General features: G+C 44.2%; 1 protein-coding gene across 3 annotated transcripts in view; it reads left to right on the top strand.

Moving 5' to 3' along the window:
- Positions 1 to 22,207, top strand: part of RRN3 (RRN3 homolog, RNA polymerase I transcription factor) — a 30,008-nt gene extending 7,801 nt beyond the window's left edge. The window contains exons 4-18 of one of the 3 annotated variants that reach the window (XM_047087633.1): positions 310 to 399; positions 511 to 640; positions 1,057 to 1,116; positions 1,938 to 2,001; positions 2,826 to 2,895; positions 6,701 to 6,799; positions 8,654 to 8,746; positions 10,030 to 10,168; positions 11,818 to 11,948; positions 13,396 to 13,526; positions 14,517 to 14,701; positions 16,819 to 16,927; positions 18,852 to 19,004; positions 19,964 to 20,051; positions 21,814 to 22,207. In XM_047087633.1, coding sequence (XP_046943589.1) covers positions 310 to 399; positions 511 to 640; positions 1,057 to 1,116; positions 1,938 to 2,001; positions 2,826 to 2,895; positions 6,701 to 6,799; positions 8,654 to 8,746; positions 10,030 to 10,168; positions 11,818 to 11,948; positions 13,396 to 13,526; positions 14,517 to 14,701; positions 16,819 to 16,927; positions 18,852 to 19,004; positions 19,964 to 20,051; positions 21,814 to 21,972 — 1,701 coding nt within the window. In that variant the 3' untranslated portion in view covers positions 21,973 to 22,207. Of the gene's footprint in view, positions 1 to 309; positions 400 to 510; positions 641 to 1,056; positions 1,117 to 1,937; positions 2,002 to 2,825; positions 2,896 to 6,700; positions 6,800 to 8,653; positions 8,747 to 10,029; positions 10,169 to 11,817; positions 11,949 to 13,395; positions 13,527 to 14,516; positions 14,702 to 16,818; positions 16,928 to 18,851; positions 19,005 to 19,963; positions 20,052 to 21,810 lie in introns of all 3 variants that reach the window. The other 2 variants (XM_047087632.1, XM_047087634.1) reach the window with 2 other exon arrangements.
- Positions 22,208 to 22,626: the final 419 nt, after the last annotated feature.

Raw genomic sequence — 22,626 nt, 5'->3', positions numbered from 1 at the left:
GAGTCAACAGGGGGCTCGATCCCACAAACCGTGAGATCATGACCTGAGCCGAAATCAAGAGCCAGACACTTATCTGACTGAGCCACGAATGCATCCCTGTGTTACTTTTTAAAATCAGAAAATGTAATGTTCTTTTGTTTTGATACAAATTAAGACATTTTCATTCCAGTTTTGGCTTTAGTGCAAGTTTGTGACTTTTTTCTCCTAATTTAAATACTATTGGTAGATGTCTGGTGCAAGGTAGGTATTACCTCCAGTTATTTTAGAGGATTTGTGATTTCGAAAGCGCTTTTCTTTGTTTGCCTTAAGGATGACCAAATCATTAACTGGCTGTTAGAATTCCGTTCTTCCATCATGTACTTGACTAAAGACTTTGAGCAGCTTATCAATATTTTATTGGTAAGTTTACCATTTATTTTACTGACTAGTATGTGATTTCAATACTCTGGAAACAGAATATGTTGTATCAGTAACATGTTTCTTTTATCTTTCTCTTCCTCCCACCTGTAGAGATTGCAGTGGTTAAACAGAAGTCAGACGGTGGTGGAGGAGTATTTGGCTTTTCTTGGTAATCTTGTATCAGCACAGACTGTCTTCCTTAGACCCTGTCTCAGCATGATTGTTTCTCATTTTGTACCTCGTAAGTGGTTCTTTGCTTTCTTTGATTTTTCATTTTTTAAGTACCCCATTACTAAATACTTCTTGGAACATTGTGGGGATTGTGCCAACATGGAAAATTCTGAGCTGCATGTTAGCAGTTTTGGTGCATGTCTGTTCTCTATAATGATGTCTGTAGAAGCATCTGGATTCGTTGCTGTGTTTTTTTTGTTTGTTTGTTTGTTTGTTTTATGGGTTGGAATTTACCTTAATGAGATTCTATTGGAATCTTAGAACTCAGAAATTTTAGCTTTAACTGTAAAGTTACTTGACTTTTTTTTTGGCTGTAAATTTAATTATTGTACTAAGTTTGCACAGTGGAAAAAATCTCTTGTGTAGCTGTTGATTGTTTAGGTCAGTGACAAAAAGAATAACGTATTTTGTTTTTCCTTCACAAAGCACGAGTGGTCATTAAAGAAGGTGACGTAGATGTTTCGGATTCCGATGACGAAGATGATAGTAAGTATAAAGAAGATTAAAGCAAGGGACCTGCCTGTGTCTTAGAGAATGCGTGCTCAATGTTAAAACACTGGGTGAGGCCAGGAGCTGTTCTTTTTTTTTTTTTTTAATTTTTTTTTTTAACATTTATTTATTTTTGAGACAGAGAGAGACAGAGCATGAACGGGGGAGGGGCAGAGAGAGAGGGAGACACAGAATCGGAAGCAGGCTCCAGGCTCTGGGCCATCAGCCCAGAGCCTGACATGGGGCTCGAACTCACGGACTGCGAGATCGTGACCTGAGCTGAAGTCGGACGCTCAACTGACTGAGCCACCCAGGCGCCCCGGCCAGGAGCTGTTCTAATGGGTAGGCAGCAGCAAATGGCAACCTCCGAAGGAATTTTTTTGTGACCTTCAGCAAGAACGTCTGATCAGCTGCCCTCAGTGCATTACTTATTTAACTAATCCACTTAGTCTGCAGTGATAGTTGGTGTTAGAGAAAAACCTTCCAAGTTAACATTTCGCTAGTAAATGATTCAGTTTTGGTTAGCGGGTGTTTTTAGCTTAAAATACGTAACTTTTGGGGACGCCTGGGTGGCTCAGTCGGTTGGGCATCCGACTCTTGGGTTTCGGCTCAGGTCATGATCTCATGGTTCATGAGTTTGAGCCCCACATCGGGCTCCATGCTGACAGTGCGGAGCCTGCTTGGGATTCTATCTCTCCCTCTCCCTCTGCCCGTCCCCTCCCCCCCCCAAAGTAAATACATAAACTTAAAAAAAATTTTGTAACTTCTCAGGTTTCAGTTTTATTGTTATGCTCATACTCTTACTTTTCTACTTGTAGATCTTCCTGCCACTTTTGACACCTGTCACAGAGCCTTGCAAATAATAGCAAGATATGTCCCATCGTGAGTATCCTGTTAATTTTTTTTTGAATCATGGTCTTGAAGTCTCAAGAAAATGATAACCAATTAGTAGAAAATTACTATGTTCATAGCATCAAAGCTCAGGTTGTATGCTACATGTTTCTGTAGGCTTTTTCAACATCACATTCTACAAAAAAATGGCATTATAGTTCTCTTCGTTGTCTTTAGTTGTTTAAATTATTTAAGAATTAGTAACTTAATTAGTATTATTTAAATTATTTAAAACTTGTATGCAGACTCTCTTCCAAAGTTTGTATAGTGGTGGTTGAAATTCTGCTTTTATCTTCAACAGATACTATGTCCAAAAATTTTCAGTGAGCAATCCCCGTGTCATGCCATATAAATAAAAATTGCAATTCCAGTATTGTTCATTACATATTAATTTTTTAAAAATTACAGTTTTAAGAGAAGCTTAGGTTTCTTTTGGGGGGAGTGGACTTCAAGTTCCCTTTGTAAGTTTATTATTTACTAACTTAAAAATTACCTAAGTTGATAATTTTTTCTTGTTTTTAAAGTAATACATGTGCACGCAGTGGGAAACGTTTTAAGTTTTAAACTGAAACTCTATTGCTTTTGTAGAACTAAGAATCCCCCTTTAACTTGCTGTTGATACCAAAGTTGATGGGAGGTTATATTCCCCTGAGTTATCCTAGGTTTTCTCTGAAGCTATGCATTTAGGTTCCAGTTACTTGAGATAGTTGATTACCATTTACCTTTTGCCTCCATATTTGCTCTTAGAACAGAAACGTTACCTTCCAAGAAAGCCCAGTTAACATGGATTGGTTGATTTCCTTTTGTTTTTTTAGGACACCGTGGTTTCTTATGCCAATATTGGTGGAAAAATTTCCATTTGTTCGAAAATCCGAGAGAACCTTGGTAAGAAATCTTTTCATGGGAGAAATAACGGAAAAGTTGTAAGTTACTTTTAGGTGATGTTATGTGTTTTTCTTACCAGTTGTCTTATACATTAAACGCAAGACTAAGAACCTGACTCACATTCCTTTCTTAGGAACTGACTGTGGATCCCCAATGCCTTTTTCCCTGACGCAAGTCAAGGGCAGAGTCTGTTTCAGAAATATCTGGATAGGCTTAATGATTATACAGATAACAATTACTAGAAGGTAATAGTTTATGTATTACCAGTTATAAACATGCCTTATTTGAACATGAAGGCAGAACTTTCTATGGATGAATTTTTAAGTTTTTGTGTAATATTTAGATGATCTGTGGTTTTCAGTAATGAATAGTGGTTTCCTTCTAAGCATAGCTTATTGTTTTCTAAATAAGGTATTATAAGGTATGCCTGGGTGGCTCAGTTGGTTAAATGTCTGACTTTTGATTTGTGGCTCAGGTCATGATCTTGTGGTCATGAGATCGAGCCCTGAGTGGGGCTCCACGCTAAGCATGGAGCCTGCTTGAGATTTTCTTTCTCCCTCCCCTGCTCACATGTGCACGTGCACACATGCTCTCTCTGTCAAAAATAGTCTTCTAAGTATTAAATAAGGAGTTAATAAATTTTGCTAATGCTTGTGATAGTCACTTTCAAGTGGAATATTATAAACCTTGCATCTCTTACTAATATAGATAAATTCTCAACACAGTAGAAAACTGTTTAGCAGCATAAAAGGAGTATGCATTATGCCCATGTGAAATTTATCCTAGGAATTCATGGTTTATGTAATATTTGTTAAGATCAGTTAATATAATGACCATGTCAATAGAACAGATGATAGCGACCACATGATCATCTCACCAGATGCAGAAAGGCATTTGACAGACACTAAAACCTTTTCATGACAAAAACAGAAGGGGACTGTTTCAGCCTGAGAAAGGGCACCTATGAAAAACTCACATGTAATATCCCACTCAATGGTGAACAATTGCAAGCTTTTCCTTATGATGAGGAACAAAACAAGGATGTCTGCTTTTGCCCCTTTTTAAAAAAATTTTGCTTATTTATTTATTTACTTTTATTTTTGAGAGAGAGAGAGAGACAGTGTGAGGGTGGGGGGAGGGGCAAAAGAGAGAGGGAGAGAGAGAATCCTAAGCAGTCTCTGTGCTGGCAGCACAGAGCCCCATGTGGGGCTCAAGCTCACGAAACCGTAAGATCATGACCTGAGCCAAAACCAAGAGTTGGACATTTGACTGACTGAGCCACCCAGGTGCCTCAAAGTTTAATTTTGAGAGAGAGTGAGAGCATGAGAGGGGGAGGGACAGAGAGGGAGGCGAGTGGGGGGGAGAGAGAGATAATATCACAAGCATGCTCCACACCAGAGCCCAACTCGGGGCTTGAACCCATCAACTGTGATATCATGACCTGAGCTGAAATCAAGAATCACATGCTCAACCGACAGAGCCACCCAGGAGCCCCTGTTTTTGCCATTTTTGTTCAGCGTGGACTGGAGGTTCTTCTAGCAAGGGAAGCTAGGCAAGAAAGGGAAAAGGCATCCAGATTGGAAAGAGGTAAAACTGTCTTTATTTGTGATGACATGATCTTAACGTTTAGAAAAATCCTAAAGATTCCTCATGAGCACTATTAGAACTAAAGTGAGTTCAGCCTAGTTATAAAATGTAAGATCAACACACACAAGCCATTTGTCCAAAGCAGTTTAATGGGGAAAAGAATGATCTCTTCCACACATGGTTGTGGGACAAGTGGAAATCTACATGCAAAGAATGGGGTAGAGCAGAGCCCCCTGCTCCCCCATAAACAGAATGAACGAAAGACCTAAATGTAAGCTAAAAACAGCTCTCAGAAGAACACATAGGTGAACATTTTTGTGACCTGAAATCGGGCAACAGTTTCTAGATAGGATGCCCGAAGCGCAAGCAGCCACAGAAAACCAGACAAGTTGGATTTGATTAAAATTAAACATTTGTGTTTCTTTCATTGGACACCTTCAAGCAAGTGAAAATCAAACAGCGGGCTTGCAAATCACGTATTGTATCAAGGAGTATATCGAGAATATACGACGAACTGTTGGGGTGCCTGAGGGGCTCAGTCGGTTAAGTGTCTGGCTCTTGGTTCCGGCTCAGGTCATGATTTCTTGAATTGTGAGTTTGAGCCCAGAGTGGGGTTCTGCACTGACTGTGTAGAGTCTGCTTGGGATTCTCTCTTTCCATCTGTCTCTGCCCCTCCCTTACTGGTGTTTGCTCTTTCTCTGAAAATAAACTTAAAATAGAATATATAAAGAATTCTTAGTATTTCAATAATAAAAAGGCAAATAACCCAATTTAAAAACGGGCAAAAGATCTGAATGGATATTTCTCCAGAATCCATGTACAAATGGTCAGTGAACATGTGAATCACTGGCTGTCAGGAAAACACAAGTCAAAACCTTTAGTAAAGAGATCTCCTTTCATACCCACTAGGATGGCAATACTCAGTGACAGGTCGTGGTGAGGACGGGGAGAAGTCAGAACCTTCACCACATTGCTGGTGCGAGTATAGACAGTAGGTGGTAGAACTGCTTTGGAAAACCATCTTGGCAGTTGCTTAGAAAGGTTAAACATTGCCACGTGACCCATCATTTCCGCTGAGAAGTGTCTGTCCGAGAGGAAAGATACCATGTGTCTACACAGCTTTATGTGAATATTCAAAAGCAGCATTATTCATCATAGCCAAAATACAGAAATAAGCAAATGTTTATGGGCTGATGAATAAACAAATGTTGTATTATGTCCATACAGTGGAATATTATTTGGCACTAAAATGGAGTGGTTTACTTGCTACAAAATGAGTGACCCTTGAAGGCATGCTAAAACACCACATAGTATAAGATTCTACTGATGTGAAATATCTAGAATATAGGCAAGTCCATAGAAAGTAGACTAGTGGTTACTTAGGGCTGGGGGGAGGTACATGACTAAAAGATACAGTGTTGGGGCGCCTGGGTGGCTCAGTCATCTAAGCAGCTGACCTTAGCTCAGGTCATGATCTCATGGTTCATAAGTTCAAGCCCCTGTCTACTGTCAGCACAGAATGCTCTTCAGATCCTCCGTCCCCCTCCCTCTCTGCCCTTCCCCCTGCACGTGTGCTTGCTCACTTTTTCCCTCTCACAAATAAATACACGTTAGACAAAAGATACCGTGTTCCTTTTTAGGGTGATGAGAATGTTCTAAAATTGATTATGGGGACAGTTACACAAGTGAATATGCTAAAAGGTGTTGACTTGTACATTTTAAATGGATGATTTGTGTATGAATTTTATCTCAAACTTTTCTAAAGAAAACACTTGTAGAAGTGTACAGATCACAAATTTAATTCACTGGGGGTGATTAGATTAATTATACTGAACATTGTATAGATAAACAGTATAGTTTCTGTGTTGCTGGATAGTCTATTTTTTTTCTGTTTAATTGAAACTGAAAGTTGTGGGGTAGCTGGGTAGCTCAGTTAGTAAAATGCCCGGCTCTTGGTTTTGGCTCAGGTCATGATCTTGTGGTTTGTGGGTTCAAACCCCATGTCGGTCTGTGCTGATTTCATGGAGCCTGCTTGGGATTCTCTCTCTTTCTCCCTCTCTCTCCCCCCCCCCCACCCCTCCCCTGCTTACACTCTCTCTCTCTCTCAAAATAAATAAACTTAAAAAAAAGAAACTAAAGATCATGTAATTGATGTTTTGCTTACCTAATTATGAAACATTTATTCTCTGTTGAAATGTTTTGTCTTTTTATGTTTTAGGAATGTTATGTTCATAACTTGCTAAGGATTAGTGTATATTTTCCAACCTTGAGGCATGAAATTCTAGAGCTTGTGATCGAAAAGTTACTCAAGTTGGATGTAAGTATCTGGTAATCTGTTTTTCTCCTTGATTTGCATTTGTTAAATATATATAGTAGTACGTGAAGCAATGGTAGCAGCAATGGGGAAGAATCCACATTTCCATCTTTGATTCATTTCTTTGAATGTTTCTTAAACTTGATGTATGTGCTGGTGGTTGTAGACAGTTGCATCTCGTGGTTGGGGAACGAGGCATTAATCAGATGGTCATGCACACGTGAAAGTACAGTCGTGGGGCAGCTGGGTGGCTCAGTCGGTTAAGCGTCCAACTTCGGCTCAGGTCATGATCTCAAGGTTTGTGAGTTTGAGCCCCACGTCGGGTTCCGTGCTGACAGCTCAGAGCCTGGAGCCTGCTTCGGATTTTGTGTCTCCCTCTGTCTCTGCCTCTCCTCTGCTCGTGCTCTGTCTCTGTCTCTCTCATAAATAAACGTTAAAAAACAAAAAAGTACAGTTGCGGGAAACGCTATAAGTGGAATACATGCATCGTTATGTGCTGGAGAACCTGATGTAAGTGAGGGGATCAGGAAGGCCTTCCTAAGGAAGTAATGTTGAATTCTTTACACTCTTTTTTAAAAAGGCCTGCAGTGGAGTGCAGAGGGAATAAGTGACAGTGGTGGGTTCTAGTGGCATCGGGGAGGAAAGGCGAGAACTGGTCCTGGAGACTGGACCGGAAGTCGAGGGTAAGAGAAAGGTAGCTCTCTGTGGAATAGAGTGTGGCTTGGCCGTTAGTGGTAAGGAGGATGGTCAGGAGGAGGTCGGAAGAGGAAGAGTTCCATATTTGGGTGGACCGGGGTGCAGCTGTGGAGCCAGGGGGAGAATACTCATCAAGCAGTGGTGGCTGCAGGTAGGGGACTGAGCGCAAACCTGCGCGGTGATGCTGTTTAGGACAGGAGAGAGGGAGTGTGATCGGAAGCGGGTGGGAAACCGGGTACGGATGCCCAGGGAGGATCTGGAAGCAGGCAGGGTTCGCTCAGTAGGGTGAGCTGTGGTTGATATTTTTAAGTAAGGAGGATGAGCAAAACAAAAGTCCTTGGATTTGGTGATGAGGAGGTCGTCTGCTGCCGTGTCGCCGGAGGGGGCAGCTGCGTTTCAGGGGAAAGTGCGGGTGGTTGGCAAGTGGGGCTGTCGGAGGCCTCGGTTGAGGGTGTGAGGAAGGGATGAGCGGGGCCGAGGGGAGACTTTAGGGTTGGGAAGACTGGAGGTTTGTGGCCGAGGAGCCGTGAGTGATGGAGGAGAGAGAGGTACTGTGGGGAGAACGAGGCCGCAATGGGGCAGGTCTGGGAGGGGCCGGAGGGTGGGCGGGCCGGTGCACTGCTTCCCAGGAGGTCCACCTGTCTGGCCAACCGAGTACGTAATCTGTAAAGTCTTCTCTCGTACGTACTAACAGAACATTTTAGAGTACGTTTAGAAAGGGGGTCCTGTATGATAGTAAAAAAGGCAGGACTTGAGTGGTGTGTTAAACTAGGTATCTGAAGGGGCATATACCAAGATGAATATTCAGTCATTCAAATTTAACTCGCGTTGATTGATGAGATGCTTTTATGTATGACACGTACGTGAATTGTGCGTAGTAAGAGTCGGAATGAATGTTGAATTTGTTGAAGTTGATTTAGACCACACAACAGTTCCTAATAATTTTGTAGAATTATGTAGTGAAGGGGGTTTGATTTGTAGTCTTGGAAATTACTTCGGGGCCCAGGCCAGTGCATGGGTTTGCACCATACTTGTATATTGAGTCACAGTGCTGGGAAGGGTGCTCAGGTGGACCCTTGAAAGTGTGTAAATCAGGTGGGTTTCCACTTCCCAGGTACTCTCAATGATTTTATTCTTTTCCACCCCTTTGCTTTAACGTAGGTGAATGCATCCCGGCAAGATATTGAGGATGCCGAAGAAGTAGCTGCTCAGACTGGCGGTGGGACAGATGCCCCAGAAGGACTCTTCAGCATGGTCAGTGCTTCCTAACGAAAGCACATGTGTGCAGGTCTTAATTCCAGGGGGCGGGAGGCGATGGCTAATGGCTCCTCTTCTTCAAGGCTTTAGGTTAAAACAGTAGTTCACAGTTCAGCAAACTTGAAAAATGATTATTATTTTTTTTTTGAGGGAGAGAGAGTGCAAGTTGGGGAGGGGCAGAGAGAGGGAGAGAGAGAATCCAAAGCAGGCTCCACACTCAGTGCAGAGCCTGACATGGGGGCTCAATCTCACGAACTGTGAGATCATGACCTGAGCCGAGATTAAGAGTTGGACGCTTAACCGACGGAGCCACACAGGCGTCCCAACAGTGATTCTTGAATGAGTAGCTGTTACCATGTTGCGTACTGCCCAGGAGAGTTCGTTTCTTTCCATGGCTGTGAATTTGGGTGTGGTGAAGTATATTTCATTTTTATTCTTAACTTTTGCTCTTTCTGCTTTTTTTTTTGTTTTTGCAAAGCACGTGTGTTTTCGAGGGAGTGGTAAATAGAAAAGTCCCAGTGTGATTTCTTTATTTTATAAGTCTGTGCCTTAATGCAGTACCTCTCTGCCTGGGGCACGGTTCACCGGAGGAGAGCCTGAGCAGGGGTGGGGGGGTGGGAGGGTGGAATTTAGGGACAAAGGGCAGGAGAAGGGACTACAAGGGAGAGTTCCAGCTATAGCATGATGACCCCAGGTCCCAGGAGCTCTGGAGCGGGAATGGCGCCATAGACTTGATTCCAGCTTGAAAGCAGGGAGATGGCCTCCTGTGACCTGTTGTCAGCCGGTCATTCTGGACAGGGAGGGCAGGAGGGAGTGCGAGGGTGGTCCTCTGGAGAGGCTGTTGGCCACCAGTGCTCACAGCAGCTGGGGCAGGGGTGCCCTGTTCTGGGAGAGGAGCCCTGGGCACCAGCAGTGTCCAGCACAGTGCATTCCAGGTGCTCGGGGAAAGCTGCAGTGTTGGCACGGCCTTGGTTTGGGTGGGTCTTCGAGATGCGAGTCAGGCGGGGCTCTGAATCTGCTTCTAGTTTGAGTTCCTTGCTTGAGTGGTTCTGAGTCGTACTTCTGGTGGGGAGCTCCTGCCGAGAGGGGACCTGTGTCTTTGCTTTACCTTTTTGGGGCTCTTGGCTGGCGTGTGACTCTTGATTTTGGGGTCGTGAGTTCGAGCCCCACGTTGAATGTAGTGATTATTAAATAAATACAACTTAAAAAAGGGAAATGATCATCTCTGAGAACTGTTTTTATTACAGTTTCTAATGTCAGTTTTTCCTTCGTCTTCAAAGGATGAGGACGAAGACCCTGGCGGTGAAACAAAGGCTGACGCACAAAGACCCGATCGTATGGTGCATCCTGTAGCCGAGCGCCTGGACATCCTGCTGTCTTTGCTTCTGTCCTACATTAAGGACGTCTGCCATGTAGACGGTAACGACGTGCAGTAGTCATAGTAGCTCCTGTGGAACCTGGCAGCGATAGACATCCTGTAAAAATTAGTGTTTTGAGGAGGACGCAAAGAGGGTTTAGAGAGATTAAGTTACCTGCCAGTGTGACATCGCCTGAAAGTGGTGGGACTGGATTCAGGCTCGGCTGTGTTTCTCTTCGAAGCCGCCTGATCCTTTCAGTGACTGTCGCAGTCAAGGGTTAAAGTACGGAGTCTGCTCAGTGTTGGGTGGAGATCGGATCCCACTCGAGCCGTTGAAGACACCTAAGGGCGTAGTCCATGTTGGCGCATGGTGCTTAGTGTCACGCGTTAGTTTTGGAGACCTTGTGCCGTGTTGGGCCACGTGTCGGTGCTGTAGTGAACCAGTTGGTGCGCTTCTTGCTCTTCTGGAACTTTTCGTTTAGAGGCTTTGCCATCAAAACAGGATTCTTCCGTTCATGTGAAGATTCAGGAATGATTCCCAGAATGAATCTGAGTTGACTGTGTTATTTCTTTAATCTTTTGTTGTAAAGGTAATGCAGTTGAGAGAAAATTTGGAAAGGATTGAAGGAAAGGATTTAAAAAGGCAATTTAGTTTTTTTTTTTTTTTTAAGTTTTTATTTTTAAAGTTTATTTTGAGAGCGAGACCGTGCACACACGAGTCGGGGACGGGCAGAGAGGGAAAGAGAGAATCCCGAGCAGCCTCCGTGCTGTCAGCGTGGAGTGAGATGTGGGGCTGGAACCCACGAACCGTGACATCATGACCTGAGTTGAAATCCAGAGTCAGATGCCCACCTAGATGCCCCCAAAAAGAAAACTTAAATGTTTGCATCTGTACTATTCAGAGAACCATTATTAACATGGTTGGTTTGTTTTTTTCTGTTAACTTGTGTGTATTCAGGAGTGTGTTTTTCAGTGGATTTGGGGGTCATGCTATACGCATTGTTTCATAATCTGCCCTTTTCACCTGTTGTGCGTTGTCTGAGGCCATTCACTGTTCTTCTAGGTTGCTGTTGATTGTATGGATTTAACTGGTATCATTCCACGCCCCCCCCCCACCCCCCCTTTGCCATTATGAATGTGTTATGGACATTCTTGTATATATGTGTCCAGGTACCTGTTGGGTAAGTTCCTAGCAGTAGAATTAGGGGATCAAAGGGCTCCTGTCACATAAATAGTAAAATTGCCTTTTAGAAGGGCTTCATATTGGGGCGCCTGCATGGTTCAGTCAGTCTGACTCTTGGTTTTGGCTCAGGTCTTGGTCTCACAGTTCATAAGTTCGAGTCCCGCATTGGGCTCTGTGCTGACGGTACGGAATCTGCTTGGGATCCTCTTTCCTCCCCTTTCTGTCCCCTGCCCCCGCTTGCACATGCTCTCTTTATCTCTCAAAATACGTAAATAGAACATTTAAAAAAAGGGGGCCTTCATATTTAGGGCATTACAGTAGCGTGTGAGATGAGGTTCTGCTTCATTGTCACTGCTGGATTATTACAGTTAAAAAGGAAAATCTGTGCAAAATAAAAATGGCATTTTGTTACAATCGTAGCTTAAGGGGTGACGTTCCTTAATGGTATTTTATTTTTAAAAATTTTGGGAAATGAAAGTGGTAGCTTAAAGAAAAGTGTGAAGCTGAAACGGCAAATTTTCTCTCTAGGTAAGGTAGATAACAACAAAACAAAGGATTTATATCGAGATCTGATAACCATCTTTGACAAACTCCTGTTGCCCACTCACGCCTCCTGCCATGTACAGTTTTTCATGTTTTACCTCTGCAGCTTTAAACTGGTGAGTACTGGGGCACCATTAGCTCAGCTTAGTTTATTCTTGCCCATGATTTCCCCTTAAAAACTGGGGTGGAGGGGTAGGGAGGAGAGACATGAAGTATTTCTTTTCCTTGAGCTCACTTTACCAGTGCCCTTCATAAAATAGCTTGTTCTTTTTTAACATGTGGAAAGAGCCGGAAAGAACAGAGGGCATTGCTGGCTGCTGCCAGCCAGCACCAGCCGGCTCAGCTCTGCCAAGTGCTCTGAAAGGGCCATTCTGCATTTGCTCCACTAGGCGGTGTCCTTCCCCTTAATTGGAGCCTCTGCTATTAAAATCCTCTGGGATATTTAACTGTTGTGTTTTCTCAGTTGATCCTAACTAGCCCCAAACAACTTCTAAACCCAGAATTTTAAATCTTCAGGCTTTGGCTTTTTGTTTTGGAAAAAAATGAAAATACAGAAGATTCTTTCCTTACAATTCTTTTGTAGCTTCCTAGAACAGTCAGGAGAGTACTGGGCATGGGTAAGAAGGTTAAATTCATTTTGCCCCAAAGTATGTGTTAATAACTTTTGAAAAGAGCTATTTGGGGGGTGTCTGGGTGGCTCAGTCAGTTAAACGTCTGACCTTTGATTTTGGCTCAGGCCACGATCTCATGGTTCATGAGTCCAAGCCCCATGTCGGGCTCCCGCGCCGTCAGGGTGGAGCTTCGGATTCTCTCTGTCTGCCTCACCCCCGCGCATGTGTGCGCACTCGCGCGCGCGCTCTCTCTCTCTCTCTCTCTCTCTCTCTCTCTCTCCCTCCCTCTCCCTCCCTCTCCCTCCCTCTCCCTCTCTCCCTCCCTCCCTCCCTCTCCCTGCCTCTCCCTCCCTCTCCCCCTCTAAATAAGTAAATAAATAAGTAAATATTTAAATATAGAAAAGAGCTGTTTGGGAGAAGTTGGTGATTGTGTCCTTTGTTAAAAAGAAGCTTAATTAGTCTTTTTTCTGTGATTAGCATAATCAGTCAAACACTGAACTTTGATCTGTGTTTCTGTTTCTGGCTAAGTTCATTATGTTCAGTCAGAGACTGGGAGAATACTTTACACTCTGGAACGTACTGCCACACGGCTCCCACATGAGTGGGGGTTATTGCTGGTTTCTGTTTCTGGCTAACCATCCAAGTCAACTTGTGGAGCTTTTAGAACAGGTGGACTCCAGAGCCCTGTCACTGAAACTGTGAAGTGTGGAGAGTTGAGTTTGATGTTCAGCACCTTTTGGGATCTTGTTTAATGCTGGGGAACATTGTTTTTAATAGTATTATCTCCAAGTATTGTACAAATATGAATGATGATAACTGCATATATTATTTAACTGGCAGTGTGACATACTAGCACTTTCTTCTACTGGTGAGTTAAAAAATCTTAGGATTCCAATAGCCAGAATTTCTTAAACATCAAAAAAGTTTAGAGCAATACCTTCTATTTTTATAGGGATTTGCAGAAGCATTTTTGGAGCATCTCTGGAAAAAATTGCAGGATCCAAATAATCCTGCCATCATCAGGCAAGCTGCTGGAAATTATATTGGAAGCTTTTTGGCAAGAGCTAAATTTATTCCTCTTATGTAAGTAACCTAATTTTCAAGTGTTTTTTCATGCCATGCTTTAAAAAGATTATAACATTGTCTTAAATCAGAGAAACCCCTGCCTCATGTTTTTTTTTTCTTCTGGTCTGACTTTCAAGTGAGAAAATCTGTTCCTCCACACTATGCAAGATGTTTACATTTCCAAAAGGCGATTTCAGAATAAAATGTCTCCTTTAGATACAAAACCTCATATGGAAAGCTTTTGTCATTTGTTTTGCGTGGTTACACTTGAACACGAAGATCCATCTGTCTTCATGAATATTGTACAGTGTTGTATACTGTTTTAATTCTTTTTATAGGTTTGTCATTTTTCATTTGCATTCTGAATCAATTGTATCTGTTAAAGCTGAAGAAAAAAGTCTTTTAAAGGTAATAGAAATATCTATTTAGGAGGCCAGCTCTAGGCCTGCTTCTTCCAGTGATCCATGAAGATGTCTTTGTGCGAGGATGCTATTAAAAAAACGCATCTCCCAAAACTAAAAGCCATCTGTCCTTCTGTCCTAAATTGTAGGCCATAGAACTTTATCAGAACCTTGTAAGGAGAACCCTGTAGGGAATGGTGGAGTCAGCCAGACCATCTTTCCCTTGTAAGACGTTGGTAAACGTGGCTTATTCCTTGGCCATATTGTCCTGAGAGGGCAGGTGGCCGTCACAGAAGTCCTTCGGAGTTGATGAGGAGAAATGGTTGTCCATCCCTTGGGACCTCAGGCATCCTTAGGGGCCTGCCTCTCATTCCTCGAAGGTCCGTGCACTCTGCCTTGTAATTGAAAAGCTGCCTTCCTGCTCGCCCGTCCTTTTCCTTCCCCTCTGTGCCCCTGGGGAACAGATCAGGAGGCCTATAGATTGACTTCTCTTAGTTTGTGGTGAGAGCCAGTTGTGTGCTGTTTTGTGAGTCACTCGTGTGTTTTTATGTCACTCTTGTGTTTTTATGAAACAAGTGAAGTTGACTCGAATTTTTCTTTTCTCTAGTACTGTAAAATCATGCCTAGATCTTTTGGTTAACTGGCTGCACATGTACCTTAATAACCAGGATTCGGGAACAAAGGCCTTTTGTGATGTTGCTCTCCATGGACCATTTTATTCAGCCTGCCAAGCTGTGTTCTACACTTTTGTTTTTAGACACAAGCAGCTTTTAAGTGGAAACCTCAAAGAAGGTCAGTGATGTGGGATTGATGGATGTGAACTGGCTTTTCCTTGACTGCTAGTCACCCTTTAGGATGGAGGGTTTGATGAAAACAGTGGAGTCAGAATGCGCTCAGACTTGTACCCATAATTTCAAGCAGCCCTTAGGGGCCCCTAAAACCCTTTAAGCGCCCTCCTTAACAGTGGATGGGTTTGCGTGTGCACCCGTGTTTTTAGAGTGATTGTGACCCGCCAAGGGGCTCTTCTTCAGAGGTGATGCCTGGAGCAGCGCTTCCTGCCTGTCACTTTGATTGGCAGCGAAGGGCGGGCGTCCCGGGGGACCTAGGCACACGCAGGATATTGTTTGGCAGGGTTAGAAGTGAAAACCAGATGAGTAGGAATGTGAAGCTTGTGGTCGTAACGGTTATGCTGCTTTATCTAAGGACTTCAGCCTTAATCTTCCAGGTTTCACTCTTGCTAATTTCTCAGAGTTGTGCAGAGTTTAAATCTGCCCGATGAAGCTTGTATATTAGGTTAGTGTAACAAGAACAACGCCAGTGAAGTGAGTTTAAATGTGTTTGTTTACTTGCGTGAAAAATTCAAATGGACGAATAGGCTGTTTTCTCTAAACCAGATTTTCTCAATCTCTGACATTTGGGGCTGGATAACCCTTTGCTGTAGGGGCTACGTCCTTTGCACTGTAGGAAGCTTAGCATCCCCTCCTTGCTCTGTTGTGACAGCTAAAACCCTCCAGAACCTGCCACGTGTCCTCTTGGGGGCATAGCTGCTTTGAGTTGAGAACCACAGCTCTAAACTGACACTTGTGTGTGTTGCATTGTATGGATTTACTCCTATCTTGTCACTTTTGAAAAGATGTGGGGGTTAAAATTAGTTGTATAAACCAGGAGTAGGATAAGGGTTTTAAGTATTGTCTTTTTTTTTTTTTTTTATGTATAAATAAATGGTAAGAGTCTTGGTAAAGAGGATGTATTTCTTGTAAGCCATGACATTATCCCATTTTTAGTCATTTTTATCAAAATACACATCACAGATGGGGAGAGCCTGACTGGCTCAGCTGGAAGAACATGCAACTCTTGATCTCAGGGTCGTGAATTTGAGTCCTGTGCTGGGTGTAGATGTCATTTAAATAAAGAAACCTTAAAAACAAACCATCCAAGAATCTCCTAAAAATATATACTTAAGTACAAGTGGGTTTGCTTGCCTTTTGAAATAAGTATGGTGTCTTTCTCTTACTGATCTAGGAGAGAATTAATAGTTCCTAGTTCCCAGAGGGCGGTATCTCATTCTTACTCTACCTCCCTGGCTTCCTTGTAAAAAACCCAGCGCAGCACCTGAAGTACGAGCAGCTGTCCCCCCTTGGGTGGGACGCTCCACCGCGCTGATGGTTTCAGCCGCGCGGGTCCTGCTGTCCGTTGGCTGTTGTCAGACCGGCATGTGTGTCTGTCTGGGGATGGCAGGAAGGAGGAGTTTCAGGTGGTTCGGTCCTGAACCTCTCAGGACGGAGCCTCCTTTTGTTACCTCCAGTTTGTAGCAATTTCATGATTAACTGAAACCAGATCACGAGTATTTTTTTCTCTGTAAACTCAACGTGTGCTGAGCTTATGCGTATCTGAATCCCAAATTGTCATGTAAGTTAATAGCCCGCTAGGGATGTATGATTACCTCCTGGGTTTTTGAAAGAATACCCTGTTTTCTTTAGAAGAGGTGACCTAGTCCTAAGCAAGTGTGGTGACCTTCTCTTAGGCTCTTTGTTGTATGACCATATGGACCTGTATTTAAAGCATTTCTGCAAGTAGCTCTGTGAAAAATTAAAAAAAAATTTTTTTTTAATCTTTATTTATTTTTGAGAGAGCAAGACAGAGCACGAGTGGGGAAGGGACAGAGAGAGAGAGGGAGGCACAGAATCTGAAACAGCTCTGCTGAGCTGTCAGCAGAGAGCCCGATGTGAGGCTTGAACTCGGAAACGGCGAGATCATGACCTGAGCTGAAGTCGGTCGCTTAACCGACTGAGCCACCCAGATGCCCCTCGTGAGAAGTTTTTTTAAAGTGTGAAATAATCTGTGCTGCTTAAAGATACTTGGACTGTTATGTTTGTACTTTTTAAAAATGTTTTGTTTTTTAATCAAAGGTTTGACATACCTTCAGAGTCTAAATTTTGAACGTATAGTGATGAGTCAGCTAAATCCCCTGAAGATTTGTCTGCCTTCGGTAGTTAACTTTTTTGCTGCAATCACAAGGTAAGTTATTAATACTTTATTGGTGGGAATTATTTAAAAACAACTTTATATTAATACTTTAAAGTTCCATTAAGTTTCTGTGAAATTATTCAGTCAAATTAATGACCATCAAACACGTAGAAGCCAGTAATGCAGTACTTACAGGGAACGCTGCAGTTAGGATTTTGTTCTTACTTTGGTGGTAATGGAAATTGCTCCTGCTTTTGTTCAAAGACTGTAACTCAGCAGAAGCCTCGGCACTTTGAAACGAGTGAGGCAGCCAGTAAGCCGAGAGTTACAGACCAAAGATGTTTATTAGAGTAAGGAAAATAGACTGGACGCGAGAGGGATGTGCCACAGTAGGAGACGGGCTGGTGCAGGACTGTTCTGTCGGGCCTGGGGCTCCGGCTCGCGCACGCTCAGAAGCCCTTCACATGGAGCTCACTGCGTCCTCACAGTCCCAGGACTGATGTGGTAAGGCCCTGTTTAAGAACAGGGAGGTGGATGGGGCGCCTGGGTGGCGCAGTCGGTTAAGCGTCCGACTTCAGCCAGGTCACGATCTCGCGGTCCGTGAGTTTGAGCCCCGCGTCGGGCTCTGGGCTGATGGCTTGGAGCCTGGAGCCTGTTTCCGATTCTGTGTCTCCCTCTCTCTCTGCCCCTCCCCCGTTCATGCTCTGTCTCTCTCTGTCCCAAAAATAAATAAACGTTGAAAAAAAAAAATTTTTTTTAAAAAAAAAGAACAGGGAGGTGGAGGCCCGGAGAGCGGGAATGACCCGTGAGACACAGTGGCTCGACTGTGTCAGAGCCAACATTCGAGTGCGGGCAGCCTGGCCCTCCCCGAGTTAGTCTGCTTGGCGCACACAGCGAGTTGGCGACGGGATACTCAGGGTAGGGTCATAGCTTAAAATCTTCAACGCACAAGAGTCTGTTCTATTAGACAAAGATTCCACCCCTTGGTCCCCTTTAGACCGCTTGCTGCTCTTACTCGGTAACCTTAATTTTCATTTGCTGGCCGTCAAGTTCAAGGTACCGTGTCTGTCCTGAGATCTCAGAAATGGTAACAGAATCAAGGAAAGGAATAAACAACAAGCAAGAGCATTCGGCAGGTGAAGGGTCCCAGCACACTGCAGGAAGATGGGAAGCAGCAGACTTGAGTGAAGTGGGGCAGGTGGCCCAGAACATTCCTGGGCTGGGACTAGAGGGCTTGGGTTGGCAAGTGGACTGTCCAGCAGGCTGTCGGCGTGGGGTGGGGCTTGCTCGGGGTGAGATGTGAGGTCGAGAGCTCAGAGCAAGAGGTGGAATTCTTGTGTCGTTCCGTGCCCGTTGCTTTCGCTTAGTGGTTTTGAGATACACATCGACCCGTACAACTGCATTTGGATTTTAATTGCTGTGTAATGTTCCATTAATTTTTTTTTAGTTGATCCTTTGTTGGGGTTTAAGTTGTTAGTTTTTTCAGAATTGGGAACAGCAGCTTAGGGGCGACGTTATAGGTAAACCAGTACAGTTCTCGTGGCTTCAGTAGCCAGGTCTCTCTCCCTCAGCAGCCGCTATCCTGTCCGTAAATCCTGAACCCCTTTATTCTCTTACAAACGGCAAAAAGAGACCACTTCTGTAATTTTGCAGACTCTAAGAGTCCCACCGCGAACACATTCATGTTTAGTGAGTCATGCCTATTAATAATCTCAGCCCGCTCTATCCTTGTCAAGGTGATAGCCACACTTTTCTTTCTCCTTATTATTAACACGCTTCTAAATAGTAGACCCGGAAAGCTGTACCCTAAAAGCATTGCTTTCTGTTTTGTGTTGTCTTTTCTTGCACTTAATACGTTTGACAGTATCCGCGTGGTTAGAACAGGTGTCGCACACAACAGGCACGTCCGTGCAGTCATTCCACCATCCACCGTGTTAACGCCGCCCGTCTGTGTTTTGGTTTTGTGGTTCTGCAGTAAATACCAGCTGGTCTTCTGCTACACGATCATTGAGAGGAACAATCGCCAGATGCTCCCAGTTATTAGAAGTACAGCCGGAGGGGACTCCGTGCGAACCTGCACGAACCCACTCGACACCTTCTTCCCCTTCGATCCTTGTGTGCTTAAGAGGTGGGTGCTCTTAGTCCCCCTGTCGGTGGTGAATTTACGTGTGGTATCTATTGGCTTTTCCCACGAGTGTGGTTTCCTGGTCATCGAGTGGCCATTCGTGTCTGTGTATCGGCAACTCACGGTCTCCAGGCACATGTTTCACGGACCCCGAGTAGGGAATACCCGTTAGACGCTGCGGCCTGCTCTGAGCACACTGGGCGGGGCCGATCTTTAGCTCAGGAAGAAGCCTGGATTGACACCAAAGGTCTTGTGATTTATTTTTTGTTTTTCTTTAAACCTGTTGGTTTAAACATAAAAGGGGATGGGGATAGAAAAGCCTGGATGGGGAGGATGCTGCCCTTTCGTGGTTCATAATGTTCTGCCTAGCGACTTGTTCTTTCCTCTGGAGACCACATTCCACGCTGTTGGAAAGGTCATCAACAGCCATGTAATTTATCTGGATGGGTAATTCAGAAAACCCACCGAGCCAGTCTTAACTTTGCACTTGTATAAGGAAGGAGGACTTTCGCTTATGGTACAGTTTCTAACTAGCAACACGATTCAGGGTCATCTGGTCCCTCGAGTCTTGGTTGACTGAAAACCAGGTGGGTCTTTTTTCCCAGACTAATTTTTAGTAGATTTACTGTAGGGATATACAAAAAATGAAGTTTCAGAGGAATATCACTTTGTTTTCATTTGGACATATTCTAACTCATTGTCAGGCTTTGCATAGTTGAGGAATAATTTCACCTGACGATAAAAAGATGAGACATTAGTTTAATACTCCATCTGAGTGGGGGAAGTCTTACCAAGAAGGAGCCACATCATTTACAGTACTGACATGCAGGATTTTGACACAGCGATTATTTGAACCACAGTTTTTATTTTGGGTAGTGGATCCTGTGAGAGAAGGGCTCTACACATGTCTGACTGTCGCAGTAGCATTGAACTTGATTTTGAGATGTGATCTCTGTCAACAGGTCGAAGAAATTCATTGATCCTATTTATCAGATCTGGGAAAACATGAGTGCAGAGGAGCTTCAAGAGTTTACGAAACCTGTCAGAAAGGTACGCTTGTGACTTGGCACCCCGGCTGGGAGTGTCCTTGGTGGACACGGATGACAGTCATGTAGTAATTAGCAGTGTCACACTTAAAGACGGCATTTTGTTCCTTTTGCTTTTACAAAATTCCAAGCTCACGGTATGTTCTTATGAAAAGGGTTTTTAGGGGCGCCTGGGTGGCGCAGTCGGTTAAGCGTCCAACTTCAGCCAGGTCACGATCTCGCGGTCCGTGAGTTCGAGCCCCGCGTCAGGCTCTGGGCTGATGGCTCGGAGCCTGGAGCCTGTTTCCGATTCTGTGTCTCCCTCTCTCTCTGCCCCTCCCCCGTTCATGCTCTGTCTCTCTCTGTCCCAAAAATAAATAAACGCTGAAAAAAAAAAAAAAAGAAAAGGGTTTTTGTTTTTTTGATGAATTGTTTAAACTAGATACTTTGCAGGGTACCTGGGTGGCTCAGCCAATTAAGTGTCCAGCTTTTGTTTGTTTGTTTGTTTGTTTGTTTGTTTGTTTTGAGAGAAAGACAGGGCACACACAAGTGGGGAAGAGGCACAGAGAGAGGAGAGAGAGAATCCCAAGCAGGTTCCACGCTGTCAGCAGATCCTGACACGGGGCTCGAGCTCACAAACTGTGAGATCGTGACCTGAGCCGAAGCCAAGAGTCTGACGCTTAACCAACAGAGAGTCACCAGGTGCCCCAAGCGTCTGACTTCTTGAATTTGGCTCCGGTCACAATCTCAGGGTTGTGAGATTGAGCCCCACATTGGGTTCTGCACTACAGCACGAAGCCTGCTTGGAATTCTCTCTCTCCACCTCCCCCCTCTGCTCTTCCCCCGCTCACGTGTTGTTTTCCTCTCTCTCAAAAATAAACAAAATTAAAAAAACAGAACCAAAAAGTAGATACTTTGTAAGCTGAGTTTGGGAAGTGAAGGTTAATTAAAAGTCAGCTCAACATATTACAGTTTTTTTTTATTATTTATTTTTATTTTTAAGTTTATCCTGAGAGAGGGAGAGAGACTACAAAGAGCGGAGGGAGACAGAGAGGGGGGGAGAGAATTCCAAGCGGGCTCCGTACTGCCGGCACAGAGCCCAGTGTGGGCTTGAACCCACAAACCTTGAGATCATGACCTGAGCCGAAGCCAGGAGTTGGATGCTGAACCAACTGAGCCACCCAGGCGCCCCTCAACAAATTAGGATCTTTATCACACGGTCATTACCACCAAATAACAATCTCAGATTTACTTATGTCTCTTTTTTCATAAGTAATCATTGGAAAACTCTTTTTGCCTTTATATTTTGCTTTGGGGGTGGTCATTAATTCACTCATTTACACTGTTAGATACAAGGGGGATGACACTGAGTGAGAAAGACAGGTCATTGCCGTCTGCCCTCATTGAGCTTAAAATCTGTTTAAAAAATTGGACTTTAAACAAGCAGTCCCATGTGATCGGCAGTTGTGTGGGCAGTTGGGGATGAAGTGTGCCTCGGAGTAAACTTTCAAAATTAAGACATTCTTGGGGCACCCGGGTGGCTCAATTGGCTAAGTGTCTGGCTCTTGATCTCAGCTCGGGTCATGATCTTGGGGTTGTGGGGTCAAGCCCCGTGTTGGGCTCCATGCTGGGCAGGCGTGAAGCCTACTTAAAAAAAAACAAAAAACCAAAAACTATTTCCTCTACCTTCATCTTCCAGAAGCGGCACATTCCTGAAAGACATTCTCGAAAGCTTTGCACACCGCCACTGGTGGTCTGACCGGTAATCTCTTGTCCTTGTACAGCAGGTGGTGGAGGATGAAGATGATGACTTTTTGAAAGGTGAAGTTGGCGTGGCCCCGAGCTCCTTTGACCCGCATTTCCGAAGTCCCTCAAGCAGCGTGGGCTCCCCTCCTGTGTTCTACCTGCCAGACCAGTCCCCTGTGACCACGAGGATGTGTGATTGAGACTGAGACCAGCGTCTCTCCCCACGGTGCCCTTCGGTACCAGGGCTCATCCTGTTTGAACCAGAGCGAGTATCTGCCTCAGGCATCTTACTTGCAAGGTAGACGTACTCTGGTGTCTGAACAGACGTGCTGTTTTGGTTTTTTTTTTTCCTTTTTGTTTTTTGCTCCTGTGCAAACAAAAGAAAAGACGGAGTATCATGTGCAATATTTTAGAAAGGAGTTGATGATCAGTGTTGAAGGCTTGACTTGTGTGGTGGGTGTATATTTTATTTCTGTTATAGCTTTCTGGCATCGTTGTGAAATTTCTGATCTGGGCAGTGGCCTGTTTTAGCGGGATGGCACATAGGTTTGGTCTGAGCCATAATCACAGGACTTTGTTGATCCAGTTTATTTTCAGTGAAAAAGATCCTCTAGGAGACTATTCCACATCTTTAAAATGATTTTACTTTGGGTACAGTGTTGACCCTCAGCTGGAACCGTATTTGTGTGTTGGGATTTCATTGGGATGCGGAGGGGGCGGAGGAAAGTGGGAAGGTGGCCCGAGCCGGTCCCTGACGCTAGAAGCCGGAGCTGGCACTGAAGGTCTCCAGGGATTGTCAGAGGCCGAGGAAGTCCCCGAGGAAAGACATGCAGGATTTAGGGAAGCGGAAGCAG

This window comes from Lynx rufus, unplaced genomic scaffold (genome assembly GCF_022079265.1).
Source record: "Lynx rufus isolate CCGP_SWC_20201006 ecotype Redwood Valley unplaced genomic scaffold, mLynRuf1.p SCAF_23, whole genome shotgun sequence".
In the NCBI taxonomy this organism is placed as follows: Eukaryota; Metazoa; Chordata; class Mammalia; order Carnivora; family Felidae; genus Lynx; species Lynx rufus.
The sequence above is the reverse complement of the archived record's forward strand: the minus strand, read 5'-3'. Positions and strand labels throughout refer to the sequence as shown.